This window comes from Equus caballus, chromosome 14 (assembly GCF_041296265.1).
Source record: "Equus caballus isolate H_3958 breed thoroughbred chromosome 14, TB-T2T, whole genome shotgun sequence".
In the NCBI taxonomy this organism is placed as follows: Eukaryota; Metazoa; Chordata; class Mammalia; order Perissodactyla; family Equidae; genus Equus; species Equus caballus.
The window spans coordinates 59804692-59822620 of NC_091697.1; the positions used below are offsets into that span (position 1 = coordinate 59804692).

Consider the following 17929-nt stretch of genomic DNA (forward strand, 5'->3'; position numbering starts at 1 on the left):
AGAGAGAACTGTTGTCCCCAAAATTGGAGAGACAGGCAAATACAGAAAATCACAACTTACCAGAGCAGAAACCCATGAGTAGAAACCTCCATGGTATCCAGGACCAATGCAGGAAAGCCTAAACTGTAATTGATGAATTGCTAGAAGATCAGTGTAGATAAGTTTGAGAGTTGAAAACTCCAGGGGGGCACAGTCTTAGGGGGCCCCCACACTTCTTTGAATTTTACCTCCAGGAACTCTACCATGTTCTCAAAGTGAAGGTCAGAGAAAAATCTCCCTGTACTTCAGCAAAGAGAGGGGAAAGGTAACCATTTTAAATGAAGCCAGTGCATTCTGTTCTTCTTAAAGACTACCCTCAAGAGAAACTATTCTACCAGAGCCTAATCAACTGGGGTTTTCCCAGGAGCTAACCAACCCTAGTCCACTCTAGCATCCCATGTAAGAAAAGGGAACTACCCAACTCCAGCCCCCTCTAGCCTTTTTGCTTCAACTAAGGAGTAAAAAAACAAAACAAAACTGAGAAGCATTTGTGTAGGTCACAGCCCAGGGGCACAGACTCACAAAAAGACTGAAACCTAACCACAGCAGTATATAAATGCTTCCCGCCACCAAAACCTTACCACCACATTAATTTGGCTCCTATATAACAGGAGAATACAACTAAAAGAACTAGACATCTCAACCCTTATTTAAGAAGAAGGCTATAAGGAAACCCAAAGACAACAGAGCACAAAAACAAGAACACTAGAGGAAATTTTATCCTCTGACACCTACAACCTGAGCGAACAGTAAATGTGGCCTAACTCCCAGCCAGATAAACACAAAACCTCACACTAATGGCCTATTAACCTCAGTTCCTTTTACCCACTATTATCAAGTCTGATTTCAACAAAAAATTACAAGGCGTACTAAAAACAATATGGAAATAGGATTCAAGTATTCCATAATCTTTAAAAACTGTTGAAAATGTAATCCTTACAAATATCACAGATAATAAATTATACACAATAACTTAAACGTATAGCTAAACACACGTTCACTAAAACAGTCTCAAGTAAATTAGAACCTTTCCCATTAAAGTCAGAAGCAGCAAGGATGTTCACCCATCACTAACACTGTTCAACATTATATTGGAGGTCTTAGTCAATGCAGTAAGATACTAACAGGACAAAAGGTTTATGTATCAGAAAAAGACTAAAAATATTGTCACTATATGGAGACATTTACAAAGCACAAAGTGTTCAGTAATGTGTTCAGATAAAAAATTAGTGTATAAAAATTATCAGTTTCCTATATACTTGTAAAATCCAATTAGGAATTGAAATAGAAAAACAGAATTTCATCCAGAATAGTAATAAAAATCCATAAAATATCTAGAACAAATCTAACAAGAAATGTATAAAACTTACATGATGAAATTTTTAAGCTTTACTAAAAGAATATGAAAAGGTCTATATAAATGAAGACATATGCCATGTTTCTCAGTGGGATTACTCAGAATTTTAAAGATGTCAATTCTCATCCCATTACACTCTAAATTCAATGCAGTCTTAAACAACTATAGGATTAAAAATATACATTATGAAGTATACAAAGAGAAATATAAAGAAAAACATAATAAGGACCCAAGTAACAACAATCCAGCCTAAAAAGTAAGACATTACAATACAGGTGAAAATGAAGATCTATGAAAGAGACATCCTCTACGAGACAGCAAAATATACTAAGAAACTGAACCAATTAAAACAGTACAGTTGCGGCACAGGTGTAAACACATGTACCAAAAGAATAAAATAGATTTCAGGAATGGACTCTTAAATATATGAAAACGCAGTATACAATAAAGGTGACATTTCAATCACTAATAAAAAAGATCAGCTATTCAATAAACTGTCTTTAGATAGCTGATTGCCATGAAAAAATAGTTAGAGCCCTACCTCACACCACACAAATCAATCAGTCCACCACATGGATCACAGAGCTAAATGTAAAAAACAAAATTATAAAAGTAGTAAAAAGGAAGACGATAGAATAAGTAGCACCAGGAATCTGCATCCCCATCCCAACAACTGGACTGAAAAAGTCTGCCAATATAACTATTTTGAAACTATGGAGTCTATTCAAGGCTTGCAACTTCCAGGAGAAAACTTGGAAGGTAAACTGCAGCTAATTTCAGTCAATGTCAGCGCTTAGCACAGTAGCAGCTAACCAGTCCCCACCCCTAGCTGTGTTCCTAGAGCAGCTTGCGCACAGCTTGTGAGAGTCAGGGTGGGCAAAAAGGACCCTGTCCTCCAAACACCTCTACTTCTGATCAGAGATGAGCAGACAAAGAGGAGGGCCAGCCATTGTTGTTGTACCTTCCCCCATTGTTGCAAGCCCCTCCCCCTCGGTTTAAGTGACTTCCAGGGAATTTAAAAAGCCAGCACCCTTTTCTTCTGCCCCAACCTTCATTTTTTTACTTTTCCCCTTTTCGGGAACCAAACATTAAAGACTAGGACATTCAAAATCAACTGCATATACAAGGAAAATTAGAAAGTGACTGTGCATGCCCAAGGAAAGGCTCAAAAAAGACCCTAAGATTATACTTCATTCTTCCTTTTATGTTGTTACAAATGTAAACAAAATGGAATAAAATATAAATTCACTTATTCAGCCAGCCAGCCAGCCAACCAGCTAGCATGTATAGCTACATTCTCCAAGGTATTAGATTTGATCTTGAAGATACAAAGTAAATACGGTCAGGAACCCTAAAGAATAAAAACATGTGGCGGGAGAGACTGTAGGACAGTTATTTACTAGGCAAGAAGTTCCATGCTATAACAGAAAAATGAACTAAAGAGCTGGTGGGAATACAGATGAGGTATTAGCTAAGCTGGGGGAAAGCTAGGTAAAATTTTATAGAGGTAACATTTGATCTAGGCATCTTAAAAGATGAACAGAAAATGGAAGGTTGAAGGGCAGGACTTTGGTAGAGGTAACAATATACGTATAGGTTAGAAGGCACAAAAGTAGGGCATGTACCAAAAAGAAGTCAGCCAAGCCCAAGTACTATTCATATGACTTTGGGTGAAAAACTGGACCTATTTCAACTGAAAAATAAGCATAACGGTATTTCCCTCAGAGGGCTGGTAAACAAAGAAGGATATGAGGGCAATCTGACCGTCACATCTTCCACCCACTGATTTCCAAGGCTGACTCAGCTGTTTTACCTCAGGTTCTGTCTCCTCCTTCTCTCACTTCCTCCAGAAGACGCCTACTTGGCAGAAGAGCACAACCTTCTCCATCGCGTACAATGGTCTAGCACAGTCCTTAACACATAGCACTTACTCAAAAAACGTTAACTTTTTTTTTTTTACCAGATAGTCAAGAGTTCTACTGAACAACTCTCTGTGACACTCATTAGAACTGCCCTGTAATTACTGCCAGGGTCCTGATTCTCAGCTTGAGATCCACTGTTATGTTTAATAAGCACCCCACCCAATCTGTACACATATTGCTTCATACTTACAGGCTGAGGCTGCTCTGCAATACAGCAGTTGAAACACAACCAGAATTCACTCATGCTTATAGTCCAAGGTATAAATGAGCACCAATGAAGTCTCCAAACGTCAACTCGTGCAGCTTAACAACGCACGCTCCTCAATATGATGAATGTCCAATGATGCCAAAGGAATAATTTTATTACTTCTTTGTGTTTTTGTTCCTGGAAGTCAAGTATCTTATACAGTCAATTTAATGAAGAAAAGTCAGATTGTTTCCTTTCTTTGTTTCTGGTTCTACAGAGACTCGTTTCTGAACCACCAGGAAGGTATAAAAATTGTTGTCTTGACTCAGGGCCTATAACAGGTAGTCTAGAAAAAAAAAGGAAAAGTAAAAGAAAACAAGTTACTTTACTTATCCTTAGAAGCTTTTATTTCTTAAATCTGTGCTAAAATTAAGAATAAATATTTCCCCAAAAAGTAAATACTGAAAAAAAAATCAAGATTTTAATAAACTGCTATTCATTCAACAACTTTTTAAGCACTGAGTGTCAGGTGTTAGGGATACAGCAGTAAAAGAAGACAGAAATCCTTGCCTTCATAGAACATTCTATTTCATGACTATAAAAGTATGAATTACTCTAATAAGTTTATTTTTTAATCACTAATTAGAACACCATGATTGCCATACAAAAGTCTCTAATTCCAAAAAGACATACCAATCATTTTCATACAGGTTTCTTCAATTGAGTTCACAGTTCTCACAAACCACCCAGATAGTAACTGGCATTGCAATCAACTCTTCTTAGATAAACAAGCAACTATAACTCATTAATAACTATAAACAAAATTCCTTCTCCATTGAAATCAGAATTGTACAAGACAGATGGATGGGGGTTAAGTTAGGCTCCATTTTGTGAACCCAGATATTGGACCCCTGCCCTATCACCACTGGAATGAGCATCAGTCAAAATACTTTGTATCCCACGGAGGCCAACCAAGCCGAGTCAATCAGAAGCCATGTCAGGCAATTTTCTATCTGGATTTGGACAAAGAGTGAAACTTTCTTTTCTTCTTGACTGCTAAGCTGTTGACATGAAGGTTGACCCTAGCCCAACAGGTTCCAAACTTCAAGTAGAAGATGGTTGAGATAATAATGCCAACAAGCAGGGACAAGAGAGAGGAGGAAGTCCAGATGACATGAATCTCTGGTTCTAGTCCTCCCAAAAGACCAGTTTGACCTGTGCACCTGAGGTATGAGGCAACATTTCTCCCTCCTTAGCCTGGAGCTATACTGAAGCGAGTCTTCATCACCTGCAGCCTACTACAACCGTCAAGTGAAGATGTCCAGCAGATAGTTGGATATACAGCTGTGAAGCCAAAGAGAAGTCTTGGAATCATCAGCTTATAATTGAAAGAATGAATGCCAAATTCTAGGGAAAACAGTAGCATGAGATGCAAAGAGGGTCTAATGGAGAACTCTAAGGAATGGCAGCATTTAAATGATGAGTAGAGAAAGAAAAGTGTACAAAGGAGGTTTTGGTGTTATCAGAAAGAGAGAGAAGGAAAACGGGTTACTGTGGTGTCACTGGAGCCCATTTCAAGGAGGAAGTGGCTAACAGTATTAACTGCCAGTGAGACAGTAAAAACTGAGAAGTGTCCATTAGAATGCACAGAAGACACTCAGTGGCCCTGGCTATGACAGTTTCAGTGAAGTAGTGTGGGCAGAAATCAGATTAGAGTGGGTTGAAAAGTGAGTGAACAAAAGAAGCAGAGTCAACAAATGTAGAAAATGTTTGCAAGAAGACTGGATAGGAAGTTTTAAAAGATAGGGTGGTAGGTAAAGCAAAGAAAAAAGCCATCCTTGAAGTGAAGAGATCAAACACCAAAGATGCATTAATTTGATTATTCAAAGAGATGTTAACATTTTTGTCCCAAGTATTGAAATATACACCACATAATTATAAATTTTTGAACAAGATCTCATACATGTATAAGCCATATCAATTATAAATCAATAACAGCTACATTATAGAGTCACAGAACCCTGAACGTTAAGTGAAATAAAATTCCTCCCTTTTGCTTTTCCCAAAGCCATGACTCTAAACCTGGTAAGGCAGGAATGACAGTTATTTTTACATTTGCATAGATGAAGATCTTCAGCGAAGATAAATGCATATATACTCAATGTTAAAATGTGGGTAGGGGGGCCGGTCCTGTGGCCAATTGGTTAAGTTCGTGTGCTCTGCTTCGGTGGCCCAGGGTTTCGCCTGTTTGGATATTGGACGTGGACATGGCACCACTCATCAGGCCATGTTGAGGCAGCATCTCACTTGCCACAACTAGAAGGACAGACAACTAAAAACATACAACTATGTACTGGGGGGATTTGGGGAGAAAAAAGAAAAAAAAAAAGAAGATTGGCAACAATGTTAGCTCAGGTGCCAATCTTTAAGAAAAAAAAAAATGTGAACACTAGACTTTGCCAAGCCTAGTATTCATTAAAAAAAAAAACAAAAATGTGGCTAGTAATAAAGCATGAATTTGGGACTCTGATTCTAGAGTCCAGAGGACAAGTCCTCTAACATACTACAGAAAATGACATGTTAAGATTTAAGATGTTGAGATGTTTAAGGAAGATCAAAAGGAAGAAAATTTATATTCTTGCCATAGTTAAAATTCAGAACCTGGAAAGCTTTTTTTTTCCTTCTTCTTTTGAGGAAGATTAGCTGTGAGCTAACATCCATGACCATCTTCCTCTACTTTATATGTGGGATGCCTGCCACCATATGGCTTGCCAAGTGGTGCATACGTCCGAAACTGGGATCCGAACTGGCAAATCCCAGGCCACCGAAGCAGAATGTGCAAACTTAACCCCTGCACCATCAGACTGGCCCCTGGAATGCTCGCTTACTTTTAAGCAGGGATAAACATTCCTCATCGTACCCACACTCCAAAATAAGGAAGTGGCAGTCTTGCAGTTGGCTTTCTCCACTGAACTGAGTAAATACTGTGAATGCTTATAAGCTCAACAGTACAGTATGTTTCACTTATTTCCTTCTTAGCAAGAATATAAGAGTAAAGGGTTAAATTCATAATTTCGTGAACATTATTTCAGTGTTGTTATTTAACAAATTTTAACTCCATCCTGAACGAAAGAACTTGGCCATTAAAAAGTCATTGTGAAATGAAATCTCTTTTAACCAAGCCTATGAAAACAAATATGCCTTTGTTTGAAACTCATTCTTTATGCTCATTGTTATAACACATACAGATATGGAACTATCTCTGATCTACTGTCTGATTTATTCCATCATCATATTTTCTCATCTACATTTAAAGCTAGGCAATTTCCTTTTTATTTATAAATTACCTTTGCCAGAAATCACCTTCAAATATTAATTTTCCACTGGGAGGTGCTGTATTTCGTTCTCTTTTTAACAGTGTTTACTCTGTTTAATACTTAAAATTAATAAATGGCTTCCTAATTTACAACCCATAATACTTTATCACCTCACATTTCCCAAATTCAAATTTCCATCCCATTTAGAGTAAAGGTATTCCTTATTTTGCAAATTTGAAAATACGCATTTTCCTACTTCACAATATTTCCTCTTTCCTAATGTTTAGTTGAAGAATGACTGCTCAAAAATGCAACAATTTGTGCTTGTGCTTCTATTTTTGGAGATAAGTAAAGCTGTTATATCCTTTCTGCCTTAAGCATTTCCACCTAGATAATAGATCTGCTGAAATGTATTTCAACTCAAGGGGATGTTTGCAACTCCATGGTTTTTATTTGTTAAGTAAATATACAGATCTAAAAAGGTTTCAAACCTGCCTTGGAATGTCATACTGATACACTTTCCATCTTCTTGCTTTTCTAAACAAACTTCCTTTTTAAATTTTTTTTCAAAAGTGTATACACTTAAAACACATTTATATATAAACATCTTTAGAGAAGTACTGAATTTGTCACGAAAAATTTCAACACTGCCACTAATAATACAATAACAGTTACATTTGCTTCTTGAGCTAAAAGTTGCTTAAAACATAGCCATTTTGAAAACCTTATACTTTTTTTTAATCTTAAGACAACAAAAGGAGTGTGACTTTGCAACAACATCAACATCAAAACTTGACTTTAAACACAGCTCAGCACATTCCACACATAAATAAGGGGTCAGACTAGTCTACAGCAGCAGAGAGTATTTCACAAATTCAGATTCACAAGACATAAGATTTTAGAAAAGTTTGAAATGAATTATCAGGCCACTTAGTGACTGACAGAGCTTCCCTGAATTAAAAGCTCAGTATTTTGACTTCTAAAGACACTGGCAGGAGTATAAAAGTGTGCTAGGAGTATTCTCTGGTCAAAAATACTAGGGTCCAGCCCCGTGGTGTAGTGGTTAAGTTCGCACCACACGCTCCACTTCGGCAGCCCCTGGTTCAAGAGTTTGGATCCCAGATGTGGACCCGCACACCACTCATGAAGCCATGCTGTGGCAGCATCCCACATACAAAATACAGGAAGACTGGCATAGATGTTGGCTCAGTGACAATCCTCCTTAAGCAAAAAGAGGAAGATTGGCAACAGATGTTAGCTCAAGGCCAATCTTCCTCACCAAAAAAAAAATATATATATATATATTAATTAACCACCATCTGCTTCCTCTCCTCCTCACTTTCCACACCTAAATCAATGCTGCAGATACCAGCTTTACACATGTGTGAACAGGTTTGCTGCTGACGGTTTAAAGAATTTATGTTCCAACATCCTACCCACAATTTGCTAAAATTGCTTTTCAGGTCAACTTCCAAAGAAACAACAATAAAGCCTTGATTTGAAAACAGGACAATGAGGCATAACTTTAGCCAAATAATTTATTTTTTTAATCTGAAATATCTTAACTCAGTTGAGGTACTGAGCAAGCTCAGTTTGTGTGAAATGGAATCAGAAGTTTAGAATTTAGACTTTGGAAAAAAAGATCTCTGGCAGTTTTAGCATTTCACTAATTTTTAGAAATGTTAGCTTGAGCAAGTGACAAGTTCTATCACCAGTTTAAAATGGAATGCTGCACTGCCAATGTCACAGGTCTGAAATGAGGACTAAATTAGATGATGTATATGAAAGCATTGTATATATTATAAAGAGCTATACTGATATAAGATGTTTTGTTATCAGAATTAAAACAGCAAATAGTAATTTGTAACAGCCACAAACTTTTAGGAAACAAAAGCCTATCAAGAAAAAGAAATGAATAATGTGAAAAAGAATGAAGTGTGGTATATTCATAGAAAAGAATACTATATAAAATGAAAACAAGGGCTGGCCCCGTGGCTGAGTGGTTAAGTTCGTGGGTTCGGCTTAAAAAAATGAAAACGAATGGTAGCTTCATACAACACAGTGGCTAATTTTCACTGACGTTATTGAGGGAAAGAAGTAAGGTTCAAAACAATATACATGGAATGATTTCATTTATATGAATTTCAAAAACGAGTTAAACTATTTTGTTTAGAGATGCATACACAGATAGAAAAATAAGGCAAGGAAATTATTATAATAAAAGCCAGGAGAGTGGTTACCTCCAGGGCTAAGGGCAAGGTCTGAGAGGAGGAAGAGATGCATAAGGGCTCCTGAAATGCTGGCAGCACTCTAGCTCTTGACCTGGGTGTACTTAACACAGGTACTCGCTTTATACTTATTTATTAAATAGTACCCTTATGGTTTATGTAATTATATGCATATAATATTTTTAAATAATTTAAATGAAATATAAGTAAAAGAAGCAAATACTAACAATTTCCGGTTTATCATAGTAGAGTGATGAATTTAGGGATGGAAATGCAAACCACGCAATCACGAAAAAATGAACATCCTTGCTAGAGACTTTGAAGGACTTGGTAAAATTATTGGGGGGCCCAGGAGGGGGTCTGAGGTTCCATCAGATGCCAAAGAGGTTTCTACCAGAAATGCAAAAATTATTAATCAATGATCAAGCTTGACTTATCAATAAAGTTTATTCATAGCTGCGCCAGCACTAAATCTCTCAATCTTATTAAAATGGTTCTTTGATATTGATTTGTGGTACAAGGTCCTTTTGAAAAAAATAACCCATTTTAAGAAGAGCTTTCAAACTATGTACTTACCACAGATCTACTTTTCTGTGGCTAATTAGAGTTCAAACAAACCATTGTTCCCTGAACTCAGTTATAAAAGCCATAGATAGGGGCACGTGTAACTATTGAAATGAGAGGGGTAACTTTTTCTTATTTTTGAAATGACCCATTATAGGTTAGTCTTTCCTATAGTTTCATGTAAATGCAATCACACATTATGTACTTTTTTTTTAATATCTGGCTTCTTTTCATTCAGCATGTTTTTGAGATCTATCCACGTTGCCTCTATTAGTTAATTCATTCCTTTTTTTTTTTTTTTTTTGCTAAGTAGGTTTCCATTGTATAGATACGACACAATTTGTTTAACCATTCATCTGTTGATGGATATTACTGCTTTTCCAGCTTTTTGGCTATTAAAAATGAAGCTGCTGTGAACTTGTGTGTACAAGTGTTTGTGTGGACAAAAGTTTTAATTTCTTCTGAGTGAATATTTTGGGTCGTATTTTAAGTATAATTTTAACTCTGTAAGAAACTGTTCACCTGTTTTGCAAACTAGTTGTACCATTTCGCATTTGTGACAGCAATATATGAGAGTTAAGTTGTTCCTATTAACACTTTGTATTGCCAGTCTTTAATCTTAGGCATCCTAGTGGGTATGAAGTAGTATCTCGCTGTGCTTTATTTGCACTTTCCTGAGAACTGATTATATTTGGTCTTTTCATATGCTTATTGGCCATTCATATATCATCTCTGGTTAGGTATGTTCAGATCTTTTGCCCAATATTACATTTAGTTGTCTTATTCAGTTGTGTTCTTTACATATTCTGGATCAAGTCCTTTGTCTGATAATATATTATGAATATTTTTTCCTCGTCTTTGTCTTTCCTTTTTTCTTTAACAGCATTTTTCAAAGAGTTTAAGTTTTTTAATTTAATGAAGTCTAGTTTATCAGTTTTATTTTTTATGATTTGTACTTTTCTTATTCTAAGAAATTTTTGCATATTCCCAAAATATAAAGATTTTCTCCCATTTCTCCTTCTAGAACCTTTAGTTTTTACTTTCAGGTCTATAGTCCATTTTTAGTCACTTTAATATTGTCGGTGGTATAAAGTAAAGGCCAAAAATTACTTTTTTGACATGGATATTCAGTCGTTCTAGCACTTTCAATGAAGGATATCCTTTGTCTACTGGATTGATTTGGCACTTTTATTGAAAATCAAATGACTTTCTAAGTTTGGGTCCCTTTCTGGGCTGATGATTACATTACATTGGTCTATTTGTTGATCCTATGTCTATGCCAGTACCACATTGTCTTAACTGCTACAGTTTTATACTAAGACATGAAGTCAGGTAGTGATAAATTTCCAAATTATTATTGTTTTTCAAAATTGCTTTAGATTATCTAGGTCCTTTGCATTTCCATACACATTTTTGAATCAGTTGGCCAATTTCTACAAAAAGGCCTCCTGTGATTCTGATTTGAATTGCACTGATTCTAACAATTATTTGGAGGGGAACTACATTTTAACAATATTGAGTGTTTTAATCCATTAACATGGCATATCCAATATTTTGCAGTTTTCAGTATACAGGTTTTGCATGTATTTTGTTGCATCACTTTTATTAACTTTGTTTATAGCTTTCATATGGAAGCTTTAAAGTCTTAAGTAGTCAAAATGTCAATTTTAATCACGGATTAGGGAGTTTATCTTACTTAAGAAGGCTCTCCCCATCCCAGGATTATAAACCTATCATCCTATATAGTTTCCTTTGGGTTTAATTTATAAATTGACTTGGACATTAATATTTTATAGGTATACTTAGGTAACATTTTCACAGCCTACTCAGGTTTTTTCTTTCTGACATCTTCCTTTTCCCTCTTAATTAAAACTCAAGTATTTAACACCAAACATATACACATCATTATGGTAGGGGATATAAGAGAGAATACTATCTTGGCTCAAACCTAAAAGAGCTTGCAATACAAACCCAGAGAAAAGTAATATACCTGAAAACCACTGTCCCATTCTCTACTATCCACATTTCTTCTCCCCCTTGCCATGTTTATCTTTCCCTCTCTTTAATAATCTTCCTCCTTTTCCTTTCCTGCTACTTTCCTTTTTTCTTTTTTTGGTTTCTCTCTCCCTTTTTCTTTCTCCTTTTTCCATCTCTTTATTCACTGTCTTTAAAACCTTCTTTAGCTGCTTCAAGTTAGAAGTAATGATTATGTGACACATAGTAGGTTCTCAGTGTATTAGTTGATGGATTGAAATCTGTATTTCCACCCTGAACTTTTCTCCTGAGTCTAGGTAGACACTGATATCCACCTGCTAATGAATATCTCATGTGGTCTCCTAGTTACCTTAAATACAGTACTTGTAAAATTGAATTCACTGTCTTTTCCCCCATATCTGTCTCTGTGTTACCTTTCTTGGAGGGTGGCACCACCATCCACTGCTTACCAAGCAATACATATTCAAAATTCTATCCTACTGCCTGCAGTTCTCTGAATAAAACCATACTGTAAAATGCTTTCTTATATTTAAACAAATCTTTACTATTATTCAAAATAATACAAGCACATAGATTTTTAAAAATCAATGAGTAATAAAAAGCTGCTAAAAATGGCAAATCTCTGACCTGTCCCTCTCCATCTGTTAGTGGTGGCCATTTTTAACTTACCTTGATGTTTCTTGTGATATTTATAAGTTAATTATAAGTAAGATGCCTACTGCTATTTCTTAAGTTATAGATTTTTAGATAAACTGACTTCCTGTTAAAACGGATTAGGTTATGTCTTTTTTACATCAGCTCCTATCCTTAAACTCCCTAACACCATCATCACCACTAGATAATTATAATTTTTGGTTGAATCAATATTCAATATCCATGTTATTATAATTGCCACTGCTGAATTAAGTAACACGTTAGAATTAGCTATTCTTTCTGGAATAATCTTTTATTTTCCCTGAGGTTAATAACTGCTGAGCTTTTCCATTTGCTTAGTTTTTCTATCAATTTACATCAGATCTGTAAAAGACCTGTAATTTCCAAATGCCTGAACATACGTGTAGACGTACTGGTTCAAATTTTGTTTGGGTTTCTTCGCAGAACCACCTAGCCTCCCGCTTCATTCCTGTCTAGTTGTTCTCTAGGCACATTCCAAGTTCCTTTCTTATTTCTTAGGTTGATGCCTTGTTTTGGAGAATCATGTCTTTTTTCATTCTCCTTAGCTTATCTTGTAAAATCACATACTCCAATAACTTCTTAAGAAAGGGTACATGGAAGGAAAATGTTTTAAATCCTTGCATTCGATATTTGATTGATCATTTGGTTGAATACAGAATACCAAGTTAAAGACTTTTTCCTCAGGATTTTAAAGGCATTGCTTCACTGTCTGCTACCTTCTAGAGTTGCTGCTGAGAAGTCTAGCGACTTTGTAGGTCATGTATTCCTCACCTCTCTGGAAGGTTTAGAGATTTTTTCTTTACTCTTGGAATTCTCAAATTTCACAGAGATGAAACTTGGTTTGGTCCTTTTTCATTCATTGTCCTGGGGACTGAATGAGCTCTTTCAAACTGGAGAATGATGTCCTTTACTTCAGAAAAACGTTAATATCTACACCATAGAGTTGTTATGAGAATTAAACAAAATACTCATACTTAGAATATGTAAGTGTACAATGATGTTGATATTTATCCACATTTACCAATTTCTTTCATCACCATGGTTTCTTGCCTCTCAATCCTTCATTTAAAGTTCAACTTCCTTCTTCATAAAGTATATACTTTAAGAGTTTTTTCAATAGTATGTTTTCTAGTAGTTATCACAAGTGGTAAGCTTCTCAATTGTTTCTTTAAAATTGTGGGTTTTTCATTTTAATTTTGAAATAATTTACTTACAGAAGAGTTGCTAAAATAGAACAGAAATCTCCCATGTATCCTTCACTCAGATACACTAACTGTTAACATGATGTCTGTGTTTTGCCCTTATTCTTGCAAAAGAGTTAAGTATACAATTCTTGGTTGATGGTGCTTTTCTATTAGTCCTTTGTAGATATTATTCTGACCTCTATTGTTACTGATGAGAAGTCAACTATCAATCTAATTTTTGGTCCTTTCTATGTAAACTTGTTTTTTCTCTATGCATGCTTTGAAGACTCTTTGCATCTGGCTCCAATTTCATAGAATCTCTAGTTTCAGATTCATTTCTATTTATGTAGGAGTCTTTCTACTCTGTTTCTACTAACCTGTTTCTACTCTGCTATTTAACTTTTGCTATTAATATTTTCCCCCAACTAGTGACTTTCATTTTAATAACACAATTTTCATTTTAATAAATTCTATTTGGTTCTTTTGCAAATTCACTTACTTCAATGTCTTAGTCTTTCATTTAGACACTTTAAATAGACTTATTTTATAGTGTTTTTCTTATTCTGTTAAATCAATTCCTAGCCTTCTGATTAGCCTTATTAGAGTGACTGCTAACTCTGCCTCATGTTGGACTGTTTCCTGGTAATTATCTTATTATGACTTCATTATGATTGGGAGGTTGTTTTCCTATGAAAGTTCAGTGCTCCCTAGTTGAGGATGAATTCCTAAAGAACTGGCAATTTGCAATTGCTAGTGCTCAGATACCCACAAGGTGAAGTTCACAAGTTCAAATATAAGTTTTAATTTAATTCCTTGGCTTGGGATTCTCATACCACATAGACAGTACACATTCATATTGCATACTGGTGTACAGGTGCAAGCTTGGAAAGACAGTGTGATGTAGTGGTTTAGAACTTAGACTCTGAAACTAGACAGCCTAAGTTTGAATCCTGGATTTCCTCCCCTAACTAGTTATATGATCTTGGCTAAGTTACTTTACCTCTGTGTATCTCAATTTACTTTTTATAAAATGGAGTTTATAATCGTATCTACCTCAAAGGGTTATGTGAGGATTAAATGAATAAACTTAAATTGCTTTGAATAGTGCTTGGCAGACAGTAAGTTCGTTTGTTTGTTTAAATAAATAAATGTTATTGTTACTATGCTACTATTATCATCATCATTATTATTGTATCTTTTTTTTTCTTTCCACCCAGAGAACTGAGCAGAGACAAGCTTCCTTGATGCTTACCTGGGCAAATGGACCAAGATTCTTCTAGTCAGCCTCCCTTTCTCAGATGGAGTAGAACACATACAAAAATACATGAGACTGTTTATTATAACTTATATTTAAGAAAGAAAGTGAAGCAGGAGCAGTATTAAGGTAAAGAAAAACAAAACTTATCTAAGCCAATTAAATTAATCCCTTTGACAGCAATGGCATATTTTCCTCAAAAGCACATTTATTTGTATATAATTTATATATCAATGACATACAATAAGATTAACAATATGGAGGATTTTCAGTAGACAGCTGAATAAGTAATTCTAACTTAGTACATCTATCAGTTATTAATTGTAAAAAAAATACATTCATATAATGAATTGCATTTAGTTAGGTTTTCTCTTCTTAGGCCTTGGACATCAGAGGATTAAACTTTCAGAAGGGAATGCTTGTTCAATACCTAGTTACTGCCTAAACTGGCTGCCAAGTCTGTTTTGCAAAAGCAAGCATGATGGGAAGTAATTAAAAGCCTTGAAGAATGAGAAGTATGTGTAATTCATGCTTCTTGGTCAGGCATGGACTCCCCTATCAATCCCTTGGGGATGTGAAAGTCAACTGAGCACAAACTGCAGTCATTTATCTGAGCTCAGAACAAGGTAAGGTGGAGATCAGGCTGTGATACTGTGTTTCAGATTCATCCCCAGAGAGGAAAAAGATCACTGTAATTTATATTTGATTCCTATTTGTTTTGTGACGACTGCCTTAGGACCTTTTGTTAACTTGATATTTTCCCCAAATAAATGAAGTATTTTCAGCTGCCACTGATATTTTGGCTGAGAGAACCTTTTACAAGATTAATTTGCTATGACAACAAAACTATGCCATGCTCTTTAAAAAGCTCTCTTAGTTGTTTTAAATTTCTCCACCTCAGCACGACTACAAAAATTAACATCAAATTGTATTATCCAAGTGCCTAACATCATACCTGGCACAAGGTAAGAGGTGACTTATGTTATTAGATTATCAAGCTTTCACTCAAGTCAGAGATCAAGTAGTATTAACAGAGTGTTTAGCACCTGACACAGTAAGTCCTCTAAGTTTAAAATGGGTCAAAGATTTTCTTATGAAAGAGACTAATACTACCTAGAGAAAAAACTTCTCTAAGAATTACATATGTAAATACTATCTTTTAAGTTCCAGATGGAAGTGATAAGCATAAACAAAAAAGCTGCTAGCATTGAATTTTACTTATATTTCTCATCATTAATAAGTTAAAGATGAACAATGCTATCTGTGACAAACGTATGCCCATTGCTAAAGACTAACCAGGCTATACAATTTATGTACAGCTTTGGAGCTGTCAGTCAAACTTATTGTAAATTATTTTTTTTTTCCAACAGTTGCTTAGGTCTCCAAATGGTTGTCCTAAGGCTAAATAGTTTTTCCTATTCTTAGGAGAGACAGTAAGGAGAAGAGGAAACTAATGTAGAAAAAATAAGGCCTACATAAAGTTATATAAGGGTGGACTGGGAAGTGGAGAAAATCTTCCTGAAAGATTTCAACAAATATACTGCCATTAGCTTTATTACGCAAATAAAAACAATCAAAATAAATCACATTTATTACAAATAAAAACGACTGGAACCCTTATAAAATAAGTAATGTGTAAGTGGCCTATTGCTTCCGGTACTAAGAAGATAAAATTTATATTTTAAGCTTTGGACAAAAAAAGAGTTGATCTTTCTCATTCTTACCAAAAAGATTTTTTTGTTTAATCTACAAATGTACAGAACTGTTTCGACAGGTTAAAAAAGAAAAAAATCCCAGGAAATATCATACTGAAATCCTTTGGGAATTTTACAGAGGAAATGAGAAGAAACAAAATTAAATCAATGCCATCAACTGCAAATTAGTGCATGACTTCTTGATCTGTGTTCTCAGGAGCACATACAAGAGCTATGCTGCCTCTAGTCAGAATGAGTTTGTATTTTTCCAAAAGAAGAATCACTGAACTCTTTAGTAAAACATACTATGGGCAGATTAAACTCATGGACTCTCTTAAAACTTAATGTCTCTGGATGCTAAAATAATATAAAAATTCAAGCTGTCAAAGGGGAAAACTTGCTGTTACCTTTATCTTTTAAAAAAGTTTTCTTATCAACTCCATAAGTGTGTTTACATAATTATTTTTAAAAACATGGTAAAATGACATTCCCAAAAGTTAAAAATAAGATATTTTCATCTTAAATGACCTTAAAAACATCTTGAAAAAAATTATTCAAATAAATCTGCTATTCTCCTTGCTTAGCCCACACATGAACTTTGTAAGAATAAGATGTATGCTTTACTAAAATCAAGAAAAATTAACTTTGAATTTATATCAAAGGATAAAGTTCTGTTCTGCAACGAAGACCAAAACAGAGTATCCAGACTATATGAAAAAGACTTAAAAGGCCTTGAAAGCATTCATAGACTTGACTGTGAACCAGTTAGGATGGTAACAGGGCTGTGACAACTGTTAAAGAAAAAGTTAAAAAGACACCTATGGGGGCCGGCCAGTGGCGCAGCGGTGAAGTGCACATGTTCCGCTTCAGCAGCCGGGAGTTCGCTGGTTCAGATCCCAGGTGTGGACATGGCACTGCTTGGCAAGCCATGCTGTGGCAGGCGTCCCACATATAAAGTAGAGGAAGATGGGCACGGATGTTAGCTCAGGGCTAATTTTCCTCAAAAAAAAGATATCTATGTGGGATTCCAGTCTGTGGTTAAAAGCTATTGCTCTTTTTGGTTGCTTAGAGAAAATAATGTAAGGAAAAAATACTTCTCTTATCACATTTTATCTTCCAGCCCCAGAATGAAATTTAATATATTATAATAAATAGTTTAATATATTATAGTTTAATATATTATGTATATTAAATATGTAATATAATATATTAATAGTTTAATATAATAAATAGCTTTGGCAGTTTACATGTAAACATAAAAACAGGAATAATTTTTTTAAATAGGTTATCTTATAGCATAATAATCTCAAAGATAACAGTCAAATAAGCTCAATTTGGGGACAACACAAACATATAAACAGATAGAACATATAAACACAAAGAGAATATAAAATACCTGTAACGTCATATTATCAACTGAAAAGAGAGCCCTGCATTGCTATCTTAAACTTTAAGTGCAGTTTATCAGTGAGGAAATTAAAAAGTACAGGCACATTTAGCTTCCCTTTTTTT

The 17929-nt window shown here is 35.1% G+C and overlaps 1 protein-coding gene across 39 annotated transcripts in view; it reads right to left on the reverse strand.

Annotated features, from left to right (window-relative positions):
- The window catches only part of CDC42SE2 (CDC42 small effector 2), a 131551-nt gene that overhangs the window by 34857 nt on the left and 78765 nt on the right, over positions 1-17929 (reverse strand). For 35 of the 39 annotated variants that reach the window (NM_001433545.1, XM_070232708.1, XM_070232689.1 and 32 more), the window contains 1 exon segment: positions 3509-3851. The exons of 2 other annotated variants lie outside the window; for them this stretch is intronic. In NM_001433545.1, coding sequence (NP_001420474.1) covers positions 3509-3562 — 54 coding nt within the window. In that variant the 5' untranslated portion in view covers positions 3563-3851. 39 annotated transcript variants of the gene reach the window in all.